The sequence below is a fragment of the Scyliorhinus torazame genome, chromosome 27 (assembly GCF_047496885.1).
Source record: "Scyliorhinus torazame isolate Kashiwa2021f chromosome 27, sScyTor2.1, whole genome shotgun sequence".
Classification (NCBI taxonomy): domain Eukaryota; kingdom Metazoa; phylum Chordata; class Chondrichthyes; order Carcharhiniformes; family Scyliorhinidae; genus Scyliorhinus; species Scyliorhinus torazame.
In genome coordinates, this window is record NC_092733.1 from 17101849 (window position 1) to 17118649 (window position 16801).

General features: G+C 47.3%; 1 protein-coding gene across 5 annotated transcripts in view; it reads left to right on the plus strand.

Annotated features, from left to right (window-relative positions):
- The window catches only part of nfixb (nuclear factor I/Xb), a 602733-nt gene that overhangs the window by 326887 nt on the left and 259045 nt on the right, over positions 1 to 16801 (plus strand). For 4 of the 5 annotated variants that reach the window (XM_072491035.1, XM_072491034.1, XM_072491031.1 and 1 more), the window contains 2 exons: positions 3045 to 3176; positions 5188 to 5378. In XM_072491035.1, the coding sequence (XP_072347136.1) occupies positions 3045 to 3176; positions 5188 to 5378 (323 nt within the window). The remainder of the gene's footprint in view (positions 1 to 3044; positions 3177 to 5187; positions 5379 to 16801) is intronic. The other variant, XM_072491032.1, reaches the window with a different exon arrangement.

Sequence of the window (16801 nt, forward strand, 5' to 3'; positions counted from 1 at the left end):
GGCTTGGTTGCTGCTGGTGGTGATGCCGAGTTTCTCAAGCTTCCTGTTCTTGGTGTGCATATAGGTGGCAGAGTATTGTTGTCTCATCTGTTTGGCGGTGTTCCACAGCTGGTCTGCTGCGTCCTGAGCGCAAGTTGAGAATATGGCCTCTATCTTGGTTTCCAGGCTGCGTCGTCTGCTGTAGAGCTGGCGTACGAGGTGGTTAAGGAGTGTGAGAGAGGTGCAACGGCAGAGTCTCGCAGCGTAGTCTGTGTTGTAGGTCGACTTGAGTGGGTTTGTGATCTGTCGCCCTTTCGGGATCTTGTCTGCTTTCTTGCATCTTTGTAGGAACTTAATGTCAGTGCCTATATGCGCGATCGTCCTGGAGGTCCTCTCCACTTTGAGCCGGCAGTTTGCGGTGTCGATGGTAGCCATGATGTGGAGATGCCGGCGTTGGACTGGGGTGAGCACAGTAAGAAGTCTTACAACACCAGGTTAAAGTCCAACAGGTTTGTTTCAAATCACTAGCTTTCGGAGCGCTGCTCCTTCCTCAGGCGAATTAAGAGGTATGATCCAGAAACATATATATAGACAAAGTCAAAGCTGCCAGAGAACCACACAGAGGATTGGATTGGATTGGATTTGTTTATTGTCACGTGTACCGAGGTACAGGGAAAAGTATTTTTCTGCGAGCAGCTCAACAGATCATTAAGTACATGGGAAGAAAAGGGAATAAAAGAAAATACATAATAGGGCAACACAAGGTATACAATGTAACTACATAAGCACCGGCATCGGATGAAGCATACAGGGTGTAATGTTAATGAGGTTAGTCCAGAGGGTTTAAATGTCGCTTTTTTAAGAGTTTGCCATGGTTTTGGAGCTTCTAGCAATCACAGGCAGACCCGTACTGATGATCCTGTTGCCAACACAGGTTATTTTTACTTCATTTTCCCTCGTGTCACACTGTTACTTTCTTCTAAGCTGTATCCAGGAGGAAAAAGAGAGCGAGGAGGAAAGGAAGGAGAGGTGGAAAGGGAAAGAGAAAGGTGGCGAAAGAGCGAGTGAGAGAGAGAGGTGAGGGAAAGGGAGAAGAGCAGAGGGGAGGAGAGATGGACGGAGAGTGGAGGAGTGCAGTCAAGAGCTTGGAGCAGGCTGTTCGGCCTAGTGAGCCCATTCCTTCCTGAGAAAGTGTGCAGCCTGTTTTATCATGGAGTGTGCACAGTCCTGGCAATCCCCAAAGAAATGCATTTGGAACCATTAGATCCAGTCCATCATCAGGATCCTCTACGTCCATGTCTGTAACATTGCCCATCCCTGTCTATGCCTCAGCTTAAACTCAGTTGGGACCCTCATCCATCCTTTTTCTGCTCTGGAAAGGTTTACCCCGAGAAACTCAGCCTCGTCCCATCTTCCAGCCTCGATAAACCCGAGGTCGTCTTTTCCCTGTAGCTGAACTTGCACCAAACCCCATCGTCGGCAGCAGTGCGGTAATGTCACTGGATTAGCAATGCCGAGGCCCAGGCTAAAGCTCTGGGGACGTGGGTTCGAATCCCGCCAAGGCAGCCGGAGGGATTTAAATTCAATTAATAAAATCTGGAATTGAAAAGCCCGTCTTGGCAATGTCAGCCACGATAACCATCATCTGGTTCACTACTGCCCCGTTAGGGAAGGAAATCGGCCGTCCATACCCGGTCTGGCCTACATGTGATTCCGGACCCCACAACGATGTGACTGACCCTCCTTTGGAATGGCCTCTCAGTTCAAGGGCAACAAATGATGCACTGTCAGAGGGTCAGTACTGAGGGAGCACCGCACTGTCAGAGGGTCAGTACTGAGGGAGTGCTGCACTGTCAGAGGGTCAGTGCTGAGGGAGTGCCGCACTGTCAGAGGGTCAGTACTGAGGGATTGCTGCACTGTCAGAAGGTCAGTACTGAGGGAGTGCTGCACTCTCAGAGGGTCAGTACTGAGGGAGTGCTGCACTGTCAGAGGGTCAGTACTGAGGGAGCACCGCACTGTCAGAGGGTCAGTACTGAGGGAGCACCGCACTGTCAGAGGGTCAGTACTGAGGGAGTGCCGCACTGTCAGAGGGTCAGTACTGAGGGAGTGCTGCACTGTCAGAGGGTCAGTGCTGAGGGAGTGCTGCACTGTCAGAGGGTCAGTACTGAGGGAGTGCCGCACTGTCAGAGAGTCAGTACTGAGGGAGTGCTGCACTGTCAGAGGGTCAGTACTGAGGGAGTGCCGCACTGTCAGAGGGTCAGTGCTGAGGGAGTGCTGCACTGTCAGAGGGTCAGTACTGAGGGAGCACCGCACTGTCAGAGGGTCAGTACTGAGGGAGTGCCGCACTGTCAGAGGGTCAGTAATGAGGGAGCGCCGCACTGTCAGAGGGTCAGTACTGAGGGAGCACCGCACTGTCAGAGGGTCAGTAATGAGGGAGCACCGCACTGTCAGAGGGTCAGTACTGAGGGAGTGCCGCACTGTCAGAGGGTCAGTACTGAGGGAGCACCTCACTGTCAGAGGGTCAGTACTGAGGGAGTGCCGCACTGTCAGAGGGTCAGTACTGAGGGAGCACCTCACTGTCAGAGGGTCAGTACTGAGGGAGTGCCGCACTGTCAGAGGGTCAGTACTGAGGGAGTGCCGCACTGTCAGAGGGTCAGTACTGAGGGAGCACCTCACTGTCAGAGGGTCAGTACTGAGGGAGTGCCGCACTGTCAGAGGGTCAGTACTGAGGGAGCACCTCACTGTCAGAGGGTCAGTACTGAGGGAGTGCCGCACTGTCAGAGGGTCAGTACTGAGGGAGCACCTCACTGTCAGAGGGTCAGTACTGAGGGAGTGCCGCACTGTCAGAGGGTGATTCTCTTGAAAGACCAAATTCAAAAAAAGGTGGCTTTCCTGTCAAGGTGGAGGTTGTTGAGTGGATCAAACGAATCCAGGGGGGCTATGAGTTCTCTGGCCAGATGTCCACTGTTCAGCTTGTCCGCGTGATTTGTGCTTGGTCTCCTGGTTGGTTGGGCCTGAGTGATGGGGCTGGCGTGAATCTGACGTGTCAATTGTCTGTCCCCCAGGAATGACATCGCCCACTTCCTTAAAGAAGTCGACAAAGCACGAGTTTGTCAGCGGAACGCCCTCACAAACCGTCTCCTCGCGGATGGCCTTCACACATCACCCACTGCCCGTGATAGCAGGAGCCAGACCAGGTGAGAAAGACTGAATGTGCCGATTATCTCCATTATGCTCCATGGTCAATGAGCCGCCTTTTCCTTACGGAATGCTTGCCGTGGACCTTGCCCATGTTCCCTTGCATGCTGAGATCTCGATCCAGATCCTGTACCTGGGCGTGAGGAAGGGAAAGATGCCCCTGGGCAGTGTGGCTTAACTTCACCATGAGAGGGACAAACCAGACATTGGGGATAGCTTGGATGCCCTGAAGCATCACCTGGCAGCCAAGGGTGGTTAGGGTAGGGGAAACAGGCTGGCACTCCTATTATAGCACGCAGGATGATGCATTAGCCAACCCAAAGTAAATGTGGAAAGGGCAAATCTTAGGTTTGCCAGGCGGCCTTCGGGAGCAACAATTTGCGGGTTTGCCCCGATCTCACTTGGGAGTTCTGTGGCAAGGTAGGGGTGCAGATCACGTGAGGGAGAAAGGAAACTGGAGAGGGCCTGGCCAGTGCCTCCTGGAGCAGGCTCCCAGTGCCAACCCATGGAAAAATGGCCGCCCCTCTCCTCTCGGTTACCTTGGTGACGCCACGGAGAGGGGAAAAAAAAGTTTAATCCCTTGCAAAGGTTCCAAAGGGTGGCTTTAACGTTGCATAGCTGAATGGAGCGCTGGCGCGAATCCAGCCAAAGGACATTTGCCCGATGGGAACAACACATCCCTGATCGTTTCGTCAGCTATTGGTACACCAGCTATGGAACACTGGCCAAAATCTTCCGTTCTCGCTCGCGACGGGACCCGCCGTGGACGAGATCGGAGAAACCCGCTCTCTGAGTGGACTGGCGATGGATTTATCATCGGCAGCTGGTAAAACGCAGCATTTGTCCAAAAGCCCAACCTGTGCCTGTGGACCCCTGCGAGGTAAACACCACTCGCGGAAGTCGCAGCTCCCTCACTGCCCGGCGCTGAGTTCTGACAAACATTTCTTTAAAAAAAATAAATTTTGCCGACCCAATTTTTTTTTCCCATTAAGGGGCAAGTTAGCGTGGCCAGTCCACCTACCCGGCACATGTTTTTGTGTTGTGGGGGTGAGACCCACGCAGACGCGGGGAGAATGTGCAAACTCCACACGGACCGTTACCCGGGGCCGGGGCAGTGCTAACCACTGTGCCACCGTGCCGCCCTTGGCAATTTGGGCAGCACGGTAGCAGAGTGGTTAGCACGGTTGCCTCACAGCTCCAGGGTCCCAGGTTCGATTCCCAGCTTGGGCCACTGTCTGTGCGGAGTCTGAACGCTCTCCCCGTGTCTGCGTGGGTTTCCTCCCGGTGCTCCGGTTTCCTCCCACAGTCCAAAGATGTGCAGGTTAGGTGGATTGGCCATGCTAAATTGCCCTTAGTGTCCCCCCAAAAAAAGATTAGGTGGGGTTACTGGGTTACGGGGATAGGGTGGAGGCATGGGCTTAAGTAGGGCACTCTTTCCAAGGGCCGGTGCAGATTTGATGGGCCAAATGGCCTCCTTCTGCACTGTTAATTCTATGATTCTAGGAAACCTTTCTGATCTTTGGTGTACAAATCAGTCGGTAGCATGAACTGTACTGGAATGCACGACCATTGGCAGGCGAAGGCATCTAGGCCCCATTGAGATGAGCCTTTACATTGTCCAGACAAGAGCGCATGCTTGCCGATGAAGTTCCTTCCCTTTCTACGAGCGGGAACGATAGTCCTTTGGTGGACAGGACTGTTTGCAGGTAGCTGAATGGGCGTGTCCAGTATTTTCCTGACCCCCCTTCCCAATTTCTGTGGGGAGCTCGAGCCAGCTTTTGAGTGCCAAATGGGGCTGAACAATGAGCGTGGTTTTCCGCCGGGGGTTTGACAGAAAGATGCTGAAAACAAGACTTCCCAGCGGCCTTTGCTGAGGTCAAATACCAGAGTTGAAAGGGCAGAATCGCAAGCGAGCTACTGTTTTCGTCTTGTGAACCCGTGTGTTTGTCGCGGAGAATAATTCCTGAAATGCTGACCGCCTTGCCTTTGCCTCCTCTTGTTTTTCGTTAGGAAGTCCTCGAGCTCCAGCCTCCGCTATCCATTTCCCATCATCCTCCATTATCCAGCAGCCAAGCCCCTACTTTACCCACCCAACCATCCGTTACCATCATCACGCCAGCCAAGATCCGTTGAAAGAGTTTGTCCAGTTAATCTGCTCCGACAGTTCCAGCCAGGCCACAGGACAGGTGGGGTACCTAAACGTAAGGCCAGCTTTTACTCTGCTGCTTTCTGTGTCTGTTTCTGATTTGAAAAAAAATGTGTCTGGAGGTTAGCGAGCTTTCAAGTGTGAACTTTCAAGTTTCACCCCTTCAGCAATTAAAGAGTGAGTTTCCTTCAGGCCTCGACTGGGATTTTCTTTTGACTTAACTTTGGTGTTTTTTTTCCGTCAGTCGCTCCCATTCAACCCATAGGCTTATTGGGCACCAGCCAGTTGTTATGGGCCACCTGACCCAAAACCTTTAATAGACTGTGGTACGGGGAGCACACGGCCCACTCTCCAGGTGTGGTACAGCAGAAATGGAAAAGTATTTTTTAAAGCTAAACAATGTTTATTCTATTAACTCAAGTTAACCTTTTTAAAACAAACAGTGAACATCTTAGCAACCATCAATTCAAATACAACCCCCAAAGAATACAACACTAAGTAATCCGTAAGCTGGCCTTTTAACATCCAGAAGACTTTAAAAAAAACTTTAAACAGAAGCACATCAGGTTAAAGTCACTACTGAGAGGAGTTATTAGTTTTAAACCACCAAAGGATCGATTTACAGCCTTTAGAATATGAGAGAGAGACTCATACACCTTCTGGCTGTGACTGCAGCTATCCAGCTTTGAAAACGAATCTAAAACACACCCTGCAGCAAACCGCCTAAAACAAAAGTAAAAAGCTGACAGACAGCCCAGCTCCACCCACACTCTGACATCACTGATAAACACCCATTTCTTAAAGGTACATTTCTTAAACACCCATTTCTTAAAGGTACTCTCAAATGACACCTCCCCCCAAGAAAACAAAATAAACCATCAACTTCAAGATGGTTTCATTTTTCACCTTTTCACTATCCTTTAAGAAATGCACACGGTAAATATACTTTTTCGTTTAAAAAAAAACAACACATGCAAACAGTTACAACAATATAGTCCATTTTTTTTGTTTTTCCTCCAACTGTAATCCCTGTTGATTGACAGTCTCTTTGAACAAGAAGGTCTCTGCACGATCTATCCATTTCTTTACTCCTCGGCATTTCTCTTTAAAGTCGGATATTTTAGTTCAATCTGATCACAGAGTCCCTTGTAATTTTCCAACACATGAGCATTGGTTATCACAGCTTTCGGGCAGTCAAATGCCTGTTGAAACTCCATTGTCCACTGAAATTTGCGACGCTTCTTCAGCAAGTCCATCAGTGGAGCGATCACGCTACAAAACCTTTGCACAAATGTTCGATCAAATCCACTCATGCCAAGAACTCGCATTATTTCCCTTTGCCTTGAGGGTATCTGAAACTCCTCAATAACTGTTGGTTTCACATCCTGTGTGACCATTCGACCCTGTCCAATTGTATGGCCAAGGAAAGTGACTTGGGCTTTTCCAAATTCACTTTTGGCTAGGTTTAACACCAAACCCGCCTCCTGAAGTTGATCGAATAACTCCATCAGATGTTTTAAATGTTCTTTCCATGTCTGGCTGAAAATTACCAGATTGTCGATGTATACCGCACAATTGGGTAATCCTGAAACAACTTTGTTAGTTAACCGTTGAAATGTGGCTGGGCCGTTTTTCATGCCAAATGGCATATCTTTGAATTGGTATATACCGCCTGGAGTCACAAAAGCTGAAATCTCCTTTGCCATTTCGGATAAAGGTACCTGCCAGTAACCTTTAAGCAAATCCAATTTGGGAATAAAAGCTGATTGTCCCACTTTCTCTATGCAATCCTCCAAACGTGGGATAGGATAAGAGTCCGTTCTTGTAACTGCATTAAACTTTCCAAAGTCCACACACAACCATCGGATACCGTCTGGTTTAGATACCATCACTATGGGTAAGCTCCATTGTCTGCAACCCACTTCAATTATGCCATTTTTAAACATACTCTCAATGTGTTTGTCAACCTGTGCCAATTTTAAAGGGTTAAGTCTATATGGATGTTGTTTGATTGGAACAGCATTTCCCACATCTACATCATGTACAGCCATTTTAGTACTTCACAATTTATCTCCACAAACTTGTCCACGTGATATCAATAACTCTTTCAGGTCAGTTTGTTTTTCCTCTGGAAGGTAACTCAACAATTTATCCCAATTTTTAAGAACATCCTCGTTTTCCAATTTAATTTGAGGTATGTCAAATTCACAGTCATCTGGATTTGGTTCGTCACTTTGAGTTAGAATCATTAGAACCTCCTACTTTTCCTCTCCTTCCCTTTCAAAGTACCCTTTAAGCATATTCATATGATACGCTCGGTGAGTTTTCCTTCTATCTGGCTTTTTTACCACATAATTCACCTCACTTAATTTACTTTCAATCTGATAAGGTCCACACAATCTTGCTTTTAAAGGTTCACCTACCACTGGTAACAATACTAAAACTTTATCTCCACTGGCAAAACTACGAACTTTGGATTTCTTGTCCGCTACCCGTTTCATCACATTTTGTGCAACTTTTAAATGTTGTCCAGCCAATTCACCTGCTCTATTTAATCGTTCCCTAAAATTTGACACGTAATCCAATAATGAAATTTCCGATTTCTCACTCACCAATTTTTCTTTAATCAATTTATGTGGTCCTCTTATCTCATGACCAAAGATTAGTTCAAAAGGACTAAATTTGGTTGACTCATTAGGTGCATCCCTAATTGCAAACAGTATGAATGGAATTCCTTTATCCCAATCCTCTGGATAATCTTGACAATAAGCCCTCAACATTGTCTTTAATGTCTGACGTCCCCTTTCTAATGCTCCCTGCGATTCTGGAAGGTACACAGTTGATTTAAATTGTTTTATTCCTAAGCTATCCATAACTTGTTTGAATAATCTTGAGGTAAAATTTGATCCTTGATCCGATTGTATTTCTGTGGGTTGTCCATATCTAGTAAAGAATTTAAGTAACTCCTCCACAATCTTTTTAGCTGCAATATTACGTACTGGAATGGCCTCTGGAAACCTAGTAGACACATCCATTATAGCCAAAAGATATTGATTCCCACTTTTCGTTTTAGGAAGCGGTTCGATGCAATCAATTAGGACCCTTGTAAAAGGTTCCTCAAATGCTGGAATGGGTATTAAGGGCACTGGTTTAATCATTGCTTGAGGTTTCCCTATCACTTGACATGTGTGACATGATTGACAAAATGTAACTACATCTTTATGTCCAGGCCAATAAACATGTTTTTGGATTTTAGCTTGAGTTTTTCTTATTCCCAAATGACCTCCCACTGGTAGCTCATGTGCAACTTGCAACACCTCCTTTCTATACCCTACCGGCAATACTACTTGATGAACTTCTGCCCACTTTTCATCCACCTGCATATGCAAAGGTCTCCATTTTCTCATCAAGACATTACTTTTACAGTAATAACACTCTGGTATACACTCAGATTCCTCTTCCGTGTATGTTTTCTGATACATACGTTTTATTTCTACATCTTTCTGTTGTAACTCCGCCAATTTTCCTGAACTAAATATATCTGCCTCATCCTCCACCTGTTCTTGTTCTTTTTCAACCATCTGATCAAAAATCGTTTCTGATAATTGAACTTAAATTTCATCTTCACTCTTTGATTTCTCCCCTTGTCTTAACCTATGACTTTGCGACCTTGTTACTGCACAATCCGGAAAATCCCAGGATATTTGTCCTTCAACACTTCAGTTGTCTGATTTTCCACTGGCTTATCCACGATAGTAGGCATCACTCCCACCTGCGATCCAGCTATATCATTACCCAAGATAAACTGTATTCCTGGACAAGATAGTTTCTCTATTACTCCTACTATCACTTTACCACTCTTCACTGGACTTTCCAACCTTATCTTATATATTGGAACACTGCTCCTCTCACCCTGAATTCCACATATTACCACTTTTTCTGACAACGTTCTTCCCAAACTACATAACTCCTCATCTCTTACCATTAAAGATTGACTAGCTCCAGTATCTCCTAAAATTGTGACATTTTTACCTGGTCCTCCTGATACACATGAGTAAACTTTACCCACACAAGTAAATTCTTTAAAGACATCTGGCACCGTCTTATCAATCACCTCTTGATCAGGCTGTGCAATATTTTCCACCTCCTTCGCTTCACTTGGGCTTTCCTTCACCACTTTAACAAACCCCACTGTCTTATCCTATTTTACCATATCAGCCTTCCCAGTGCTTTTCTTCAACCACCAACACTGTGACTTTACATGGCCTAGTTTATTATAGTGAAAACATTTGAAACTTTTCATTTCTTTTCCACCGTCCTGGATTTCTTTTTTAGTCTGAGGTACACTCACCTTATTATCTCCCATCAGATCACCTTTACCTTTACCACTTGAGTATTTCTCATGTCCCCAGTTTCTATCCCTCACAGGCTGAATGTCGGAAACCAAGCTTTGATTTATGAACTAATTCATAATCATCTGCCATTTCTGCTGCTAATCTCACAGTTTTAACCCTCTGCTCTTCCACATGAGTTCTCACTGCATCAGGAATTGAACTTTTAAACTCCTCCAAAAGTATACTTTCTCTTGAGAGTTTCATACGTTTGGTCTATTTTCAAAGCCCTCATCCACCTATCAAAATTACTCTGATCCTTTCAAACTCCATGTATGTTTGATCAAATTCTTTCCTTAAATTTCTAAACCTTTGTCTGTAGGCTTCAGGCACTGGTTCATGAGCACCTAAGATGGATTTTTTCACCTCCTCTTACGTCCCAGATACCTCCTCCGGTAGTGATGCAAACGCTTCACTAGCCCTACTTACCAGCTTTGTTTGAATCAGTAATACCCACGTGTCCTGTGGCCATTTCATTTGTTTAGCTACCTTCTCAAATAAAATGAAAAAAGGCTTCTACCTCCTTCTCATCAAACCTTGCCAATGCTTGGACATATTTAAATAGATCCCCACCAAGCCTTCGACTGTGACGCTCTCTCATATCCTCAACACTATCATCCAACTGTACGTTTCCCTTTATGCCTGCCAATTTTAACTGACTGTCATGTTTCATGGCCATTTTCTGAAGTTCAAACTCTCTCTCTTTATCTTTTTCCCTGATCTGTATCTCCCTTTCTCTTTCTTTTTCCCCTCCATCTCTTTCATATTCAAGCTGCTTTAATTCTTTCTCATGTTCCATTTGTTTAATTTGTAACTGAATTTTTGCCATTTCCAATGAGTCAAACTGTATCTCAGGCAACTTTAAATGCTTCGCCACCGCCATAATGACCTCATCTTTTCGCATTTTGTCAGGTAACGTTAACTGCAATGTTCTTGCCAAATCTAATAGTCTGCTTTTAGTCTCTGTCCGTAAGGTACTGCGTGTGACCGTCTCCACCCCCAAATACTTCTGAGCCTCTGAAAGAGCCATTGACCACAACACACTCCCCACTTAAACAAGAATACCACACCTGAAAAGCAACCACAATATGCTCACCCCTCACTGTCTTTAAGTTCACTAAGCCAATCTAATAGATAGACTTTTATCCCCCTCGATCCCCCAATTTGTTATGGGCCAGGGTTTAGAGAACCCCAAAGTGTATCATGGAGTTCACCTAACCCGCAACTTTTAATAGTTTGTGGTATGAGGGGCACACGGCCCACTCTCCAGGTGTGGTACAGCAGAAATGGAAAAAGTATTTTTTAAAGCAAAACAATGTTTATTCTATTAACTCAAGTTAACCTTTTTAAAACAAACAGTGAACATCTTAGCAACCATCAATTCAAATACACCCCCCAAAGAATACAACACTAAGTAATCGGTAAGCTGTCCTTTTAGCATCCAAAAGACTTAAAAAAAAACCTTTAATCAGAAGCACATCAGGTTAAAGTCACTACTGAGAGCAGTTATTGGTTTTAAATCACCAAAGGATTGATTTACAGTCTTTAGAATACGGAGAAAGAGACACCTTCTGGCTGTGACTGCAGCTATCCAGCTCTGAAAACAAAACTAAAACACACCCTGCAGCAAACCGCCTAAAATGAAAGTAAAAAGCTGACAGATAGCCCAGCTCCACCCACACTCTGACATCGCTGATAAACACCCATTTCTTAAAGGTACATTTCTTAAACACCCATTTCTTAAAGGTACTCTCACATGACACAGTGTAGTAGTGAACTATATGGACCAGGGGAACTCCCATGTTCAACACCTGTCTTTGGTTGAGCTGGTTGACATAGCAACCCCTCCAATTGACCGCGGGCATCTCAGAATGGCATCATACTTTTTTCTTATTTCGGTGCAGGATGTGGGCAATGCTGGCAAGCATTTATTGCCCATCCCTAGTTGCCCTTGAGATGATGGCGGTGAGCTGCCTTCTTGAACTGCTGCAGTCCATGTAGTGTAGGTACCCCCACAGTGCTGTTAGGGAGGGAGTTCCAGGATCTTGACCCAGCGACAGTGAAGGGACGACCGATATATTTCCAAGTCAGGGGGGTGAGCGAGTTGGAGGGGAACCTCCAGGGGGTGGGGTTCCCAGGTATCTGCTGCTCTTGCCCTTCTAGATTTTAGTGGCCGTGGGTTTGGAAGGTGCTGCCTAAGGAGCTTTGATAAGTTCCTGCAGTGCATCTTGCAGATGGTACACATGGTTGCTAATGTGTGTCGGTGGTGGAGGGAGTGAATGTTTGTGGAAGGAGTGCCAGTCAAACCGGGCTGCTTTGTCCTGGATGGTGTCGAGCTTCTTGAGTGTTGTTGGAGCTGCGCTCACCCAGGCAAGTGGAGAGTATTCCATCACACTCCTGACTTATGTCTTCTCGGTGGTGGACAGGCTTTTGGAAGTCAGGAGGCGGGTTACTCGCCACATTATTCCTAGCCGCTGACCTACTCTTGTAGCCATGGTATTTATATCACTTCAGTTTCTGGTGAATGCTAACCCCGAGGATGCCACCCTTATATTTGGGTTGCCGACTCCTGATCCTAGCTGGAAGGCCATTGTGGACATCAGGTGGGAGTAGAGTTGGGGGTGAGGTAATTCTACCCCTCCCCCCCCCTCACCCACCCCCCCCCCCACCCTTTCCCTAGCCCCCACCAATAGAGCAGACTATCACCACCCACTCACTGTCTCGGTTCACCTCCGAGTGGGCATTTGGGTGAGGGCAAAGAGGGTGCCAAAGCGAGTCAGTGTCTTCAGGACAACCAGCAAATAAACAATCGTCAAATCCAAGTCCGTCTCCTTCGCTGGGTGGTTCAGCTGCTCCATCGTCGCGTTCCGTTCCCACACGCTCATCAATTCCAGCCAACTGGCGTTAGGCCTCAGCCCGAGTGGCTCTGCAAATGGCTGCCAGGCGGGGAAGAGGGATCCAGTGATGGAGACCCGCCTGGCCTGGCCTCCCTCATAGGCAACTGCCTGAATCTCATTCCCAATGGAATGATCGAGCGAAAAGGGAATACTGCCCACCAGTGTTTCTGAGCACAATCTGCTGGGTTCGCGTACCTATTTTTTTTCTTTTATTCGTTCATGGGACCTGGGCCTTTCAGGCTGTGCCAGCATTTATTGCCCATCCCTCATTGCCCTGGAGGGGGCAGTTGAGAGTCAACCTTATCTCAGTGTGGGTCTGGAGTCACATGTAGGCCAGACCGGGTAAGGACGGCAGATTTCCTTCCCTGAACCAGATGGGTTTTTATGACGATCGATAATGGTTTCATGGTCGTCATTCGACTTTTAATTCCAGATCTTTTATTCAGTTTTAAATTCCATCACCTGCTGTGGTGGGATTCGAACTCAGGTCCCCAGATAGAACATAGAACATAGAACATACAATGCAGAAGAGGCCTTTCGGCCCATCGAGTCTACACTGACCCACTTAAGCCCTCACTTCCACCCTACTCCCAGTAACCCAATAACCCCTCCTAACCTTTTTGGACACTAAGGGCAATTTAGCATGGCCAATCCACCTAACCTGCACGTCTTTGGACTGTGGGAGGAAACCGGAGCACCCGGAGGAAACCCACGCAGACACGGGGAGAACGTGCAGACTCCGCACAGACAGTGACCCAAGCCGGGAATCGAACCTGGGACCCTGGCGCTGTGAAGCCACAGTGTTAGCCACTTGTGCTAACGTGCTGCCCGTAATCATCACCCTGGGTCTACTGGATTACTAGACCAGCGACAGTACCACGAAGCCACCGCCTTCCTTACGGACAAGCTGCCTGCCGGCAATCACTCACTGCCTGCTGGGAGCTGAGCGGCACTAGCGTGGAGGTGAATTCTCTGGGGTGCATCAATGACAAGCTGTCTCGTGTCCATGTGAGAGTTGCCTTGTCCAGGGTGGGGGGGGGCTCAACAAAACTGAAAAGGTCCCTCTGGAGCAAAGTCGATGGTCCCCTCTTGCCAGGTATTTTGTCCTTAATGATAAATGTCCCGATAGGGAAACTCACTCTTTAAAGCAGTTTTATTTGCTTTAGTGCTTTTTGGAAAGATCCGTGCACGTTGCCATTTTAAGACACCTCTGTTATGTTGCTGTAATTTTTGCGGACAATACTACTAATTCCTTCCTGTTTGCGCGAGTCAAGTTTGTTGGTAATGTTTAGTATGAACCCTCTGCTGCGACAGTGTTGTGATATTCTCCTCATTCCCACCAATTTCCTATGCTGCTGAAGGCATTGACCTCTTTTTTGCAAGGAATGAGTTACCCTTCAGTAATCTTTGGCCAATATCGGAGACTGGAGAGTGGCCGCAGGCAAATTGGCTGGGAGGTGGGCATCGCTCACCTCCTCCGTGTGCCCACGGGGAATCCCAGCTGGCATTTCAAATCAGCAGCGGGAGCTCAGGGTGGATGGTCCTCTGACGTGTCTGCCGGCCTCAGCGCGGGGCCCTGGGGGAAATCGGACCTGGGCCCCTCCTGTTCTGGGTGGGTCTTTAACACACCCAAGGAACAGGTGTAATTAATAACACGAATCCGCCGCCCATCAGGGATAACTTGGGGCCCACTGAGTCGCGCCCCTGTCTCTCAGAGCAGGAGGCTCCAGGTTGAAGGGTGGAATTTTTACGGCAGCTCCTGCGTGACGGGGTCTTCCGTTCCCGCCGAGGTCAATGGAACAGCTTGCTGCTTTGTACTGCCTCGCCTGCGGTGCATTGCGGCTGTAAGATTCCATGCCAAGCCTCGCCCAGGACCTGTTGGTTATGGAAGAAGGCTTCATCACTTAGCTCAACAGGCTGACAATCACCCAACGAATGATTCTCCTCTGTTCACCAAAGGGGAAAGCATTCGGTCCGAAACTACAAAATATTTCCCACCAGTTTTAAAAAAAAAGAAACATTTTACTTGGAATGTGAGCTCCGCTGGTCGGCCCAGCATTTGTTGCCCGTCCCAAATTGCCCCCTTGAGAAGGCAGTAGTGAGCCGCCTCCTTGAGCCGCTGCTGTCCATGTGGTGTAGGTACACCCACAGTGCTGTTAGGCAGGGAGTTCCAGGATTTTGACCCAGCGACAGTGAAGGAACGGCCGATATATTTCCAAGTGGGGATTGGGAGTGGCTTAGGAGGGGTATCTCCAGGTGGTGGAGTTCCCATGTATCTGCTCCCCTTGACCTTCTAGGGGGCAGAGGTCACGTTTGCGCGGTGCAGTCGAAGGAACCTTGGCGGGTTGCTGCAGGGCATCTTGTAGGTGGCACACACGGCTGCCGCTGTGTATCTGAGGCAGGGGAGTGGGCATCGGTCAAGCCGGCTGCTTTGCCCCGGATGGCATTGAGCTGCTTGGAGTGTTGTCGGAGCTGCATTCGTCCAGAGAAGTGGAGAGGATCCCGTTACGCTCCTGACTTGTGTCTTGTAGATGGCGGACAAGCTTTGGGGAGTCAAGAGTTGAGTTATTTACCACAGAATTGCCAGCCTCTGACCTGCTCTTGTAGCCACAGTGTTTTCACAGTTTGAGAGATTAAATTCGGTTTAACGCAATCCGGTATCTGTTTTGAAAAGATGACTATGAAGCTATTAGAGTTGTTAAAAATCCAGCTAGTTCACTCATGGCTTTGAACATGCATCCTTACCTGGTCTGGGATACATAGACACATAGAAAATAGAAGAACGGGGAGACCATTCGGCCCTTCGAGCCTGCTCCGCCATTCATTATGATCATGGCTGATTACCAAGTTCACTACCCTGATCCCACCTTCCCCCCCCCCCCACACCGCCCCATATACCTTGGCCCCTTTAGTCCCAAGAGCTGTATCTAATTTCTTCTTGAAATTACACAACGTTTTCGCCTCAACTAATAATAATAATAATCTTCACTATTGTCACAAGTAGGCTTACATTAACACATTCCGGCGCCTGTTCGGGTAGGAAACCCACGCAGACACGGGGAGAACGTGCAGACTCCGCGCAGACCCAAGCCGGGAATCAAACCCGGGTCCTTGGCGCGGTAAAGCAACAGTGTTGGGAATTCCACAGATTCACCACTCTCTCTGGGTGAAGAAATTTCTCCTCACCTCAGACCTAAAAGGTTTACCCCTTATCCTCAAACTATGACCCCTAGTTCTGGACTCCCCCATCATCGGGAACGTTCTTTCTGAATCCACCCTGTCTAATCCTGTTAGAATTTTGTAAGATTCTATGAGATCCGCTCTCACTCTTCGAAAGTCCAATGAATATAATCCTAACCAACTTAGTCTCTCATCATATGACAGTCCTGCCATCCCAGGGATCAGCCTGGTAAACCTTCGCTGCACTCCCTCCATAGCAAGAACATCCTTCCTCAGATAAGGACACCAAAACTGCCCACAATACTCCAGATGTGGCCTCACCACTATCCTATCCAACTGAAGTAAAACATCTCTATACTTAACTACTCAAATAAGGAGGATGGAGTCAGCTTTAAACGTTCCAGAGGACGGGAAGAATATGATTGCTGAGGGATAGCCAACGATGGGGAAAGGGAAATTGGGATGTAAAGAGGGGATTGGCATCACAGGAACAGGAGGCCATATGAGAGGTTTGTTGATGTCGGAGGGGCAAGGCCCTGGAAAGCCAATGGGGCTTACCAATGATGGGAAGGCTGGGGAGAGGAATAGGATAGAAATAGGTGTAGGCCGAGACCCTTGCTCAGACACTTTGGACAAGTTTTGATCCCCGGCAAATGGACTCAAAACCCTGAGGTAATAACAGAATCAGTTTATTCACTAGAAATATTTCCAAATAATTATTTGGAATAATCACAATGAGTCTAGACCCAATATTAATGTTGTGATACCTACTCAGAGGAAATGTGGATCCTACTAAACGTGTCACTATTTTTCCCAAGACACTACACTTTGGCGTGAAATTTCTATAAACTTCCGATTAAAATAGTTAATTATTGTTCTGCGCGCCCTGTAATTATCCATTCAACGATTAAGCCTAACCAAGAATTAACAGTCTAAAGAAAAATAAGTGATAGTAAACAGATGCATTTAGGAGATGCAGTTAGGAGGCATCAGGTATTTTAACTGGCGAT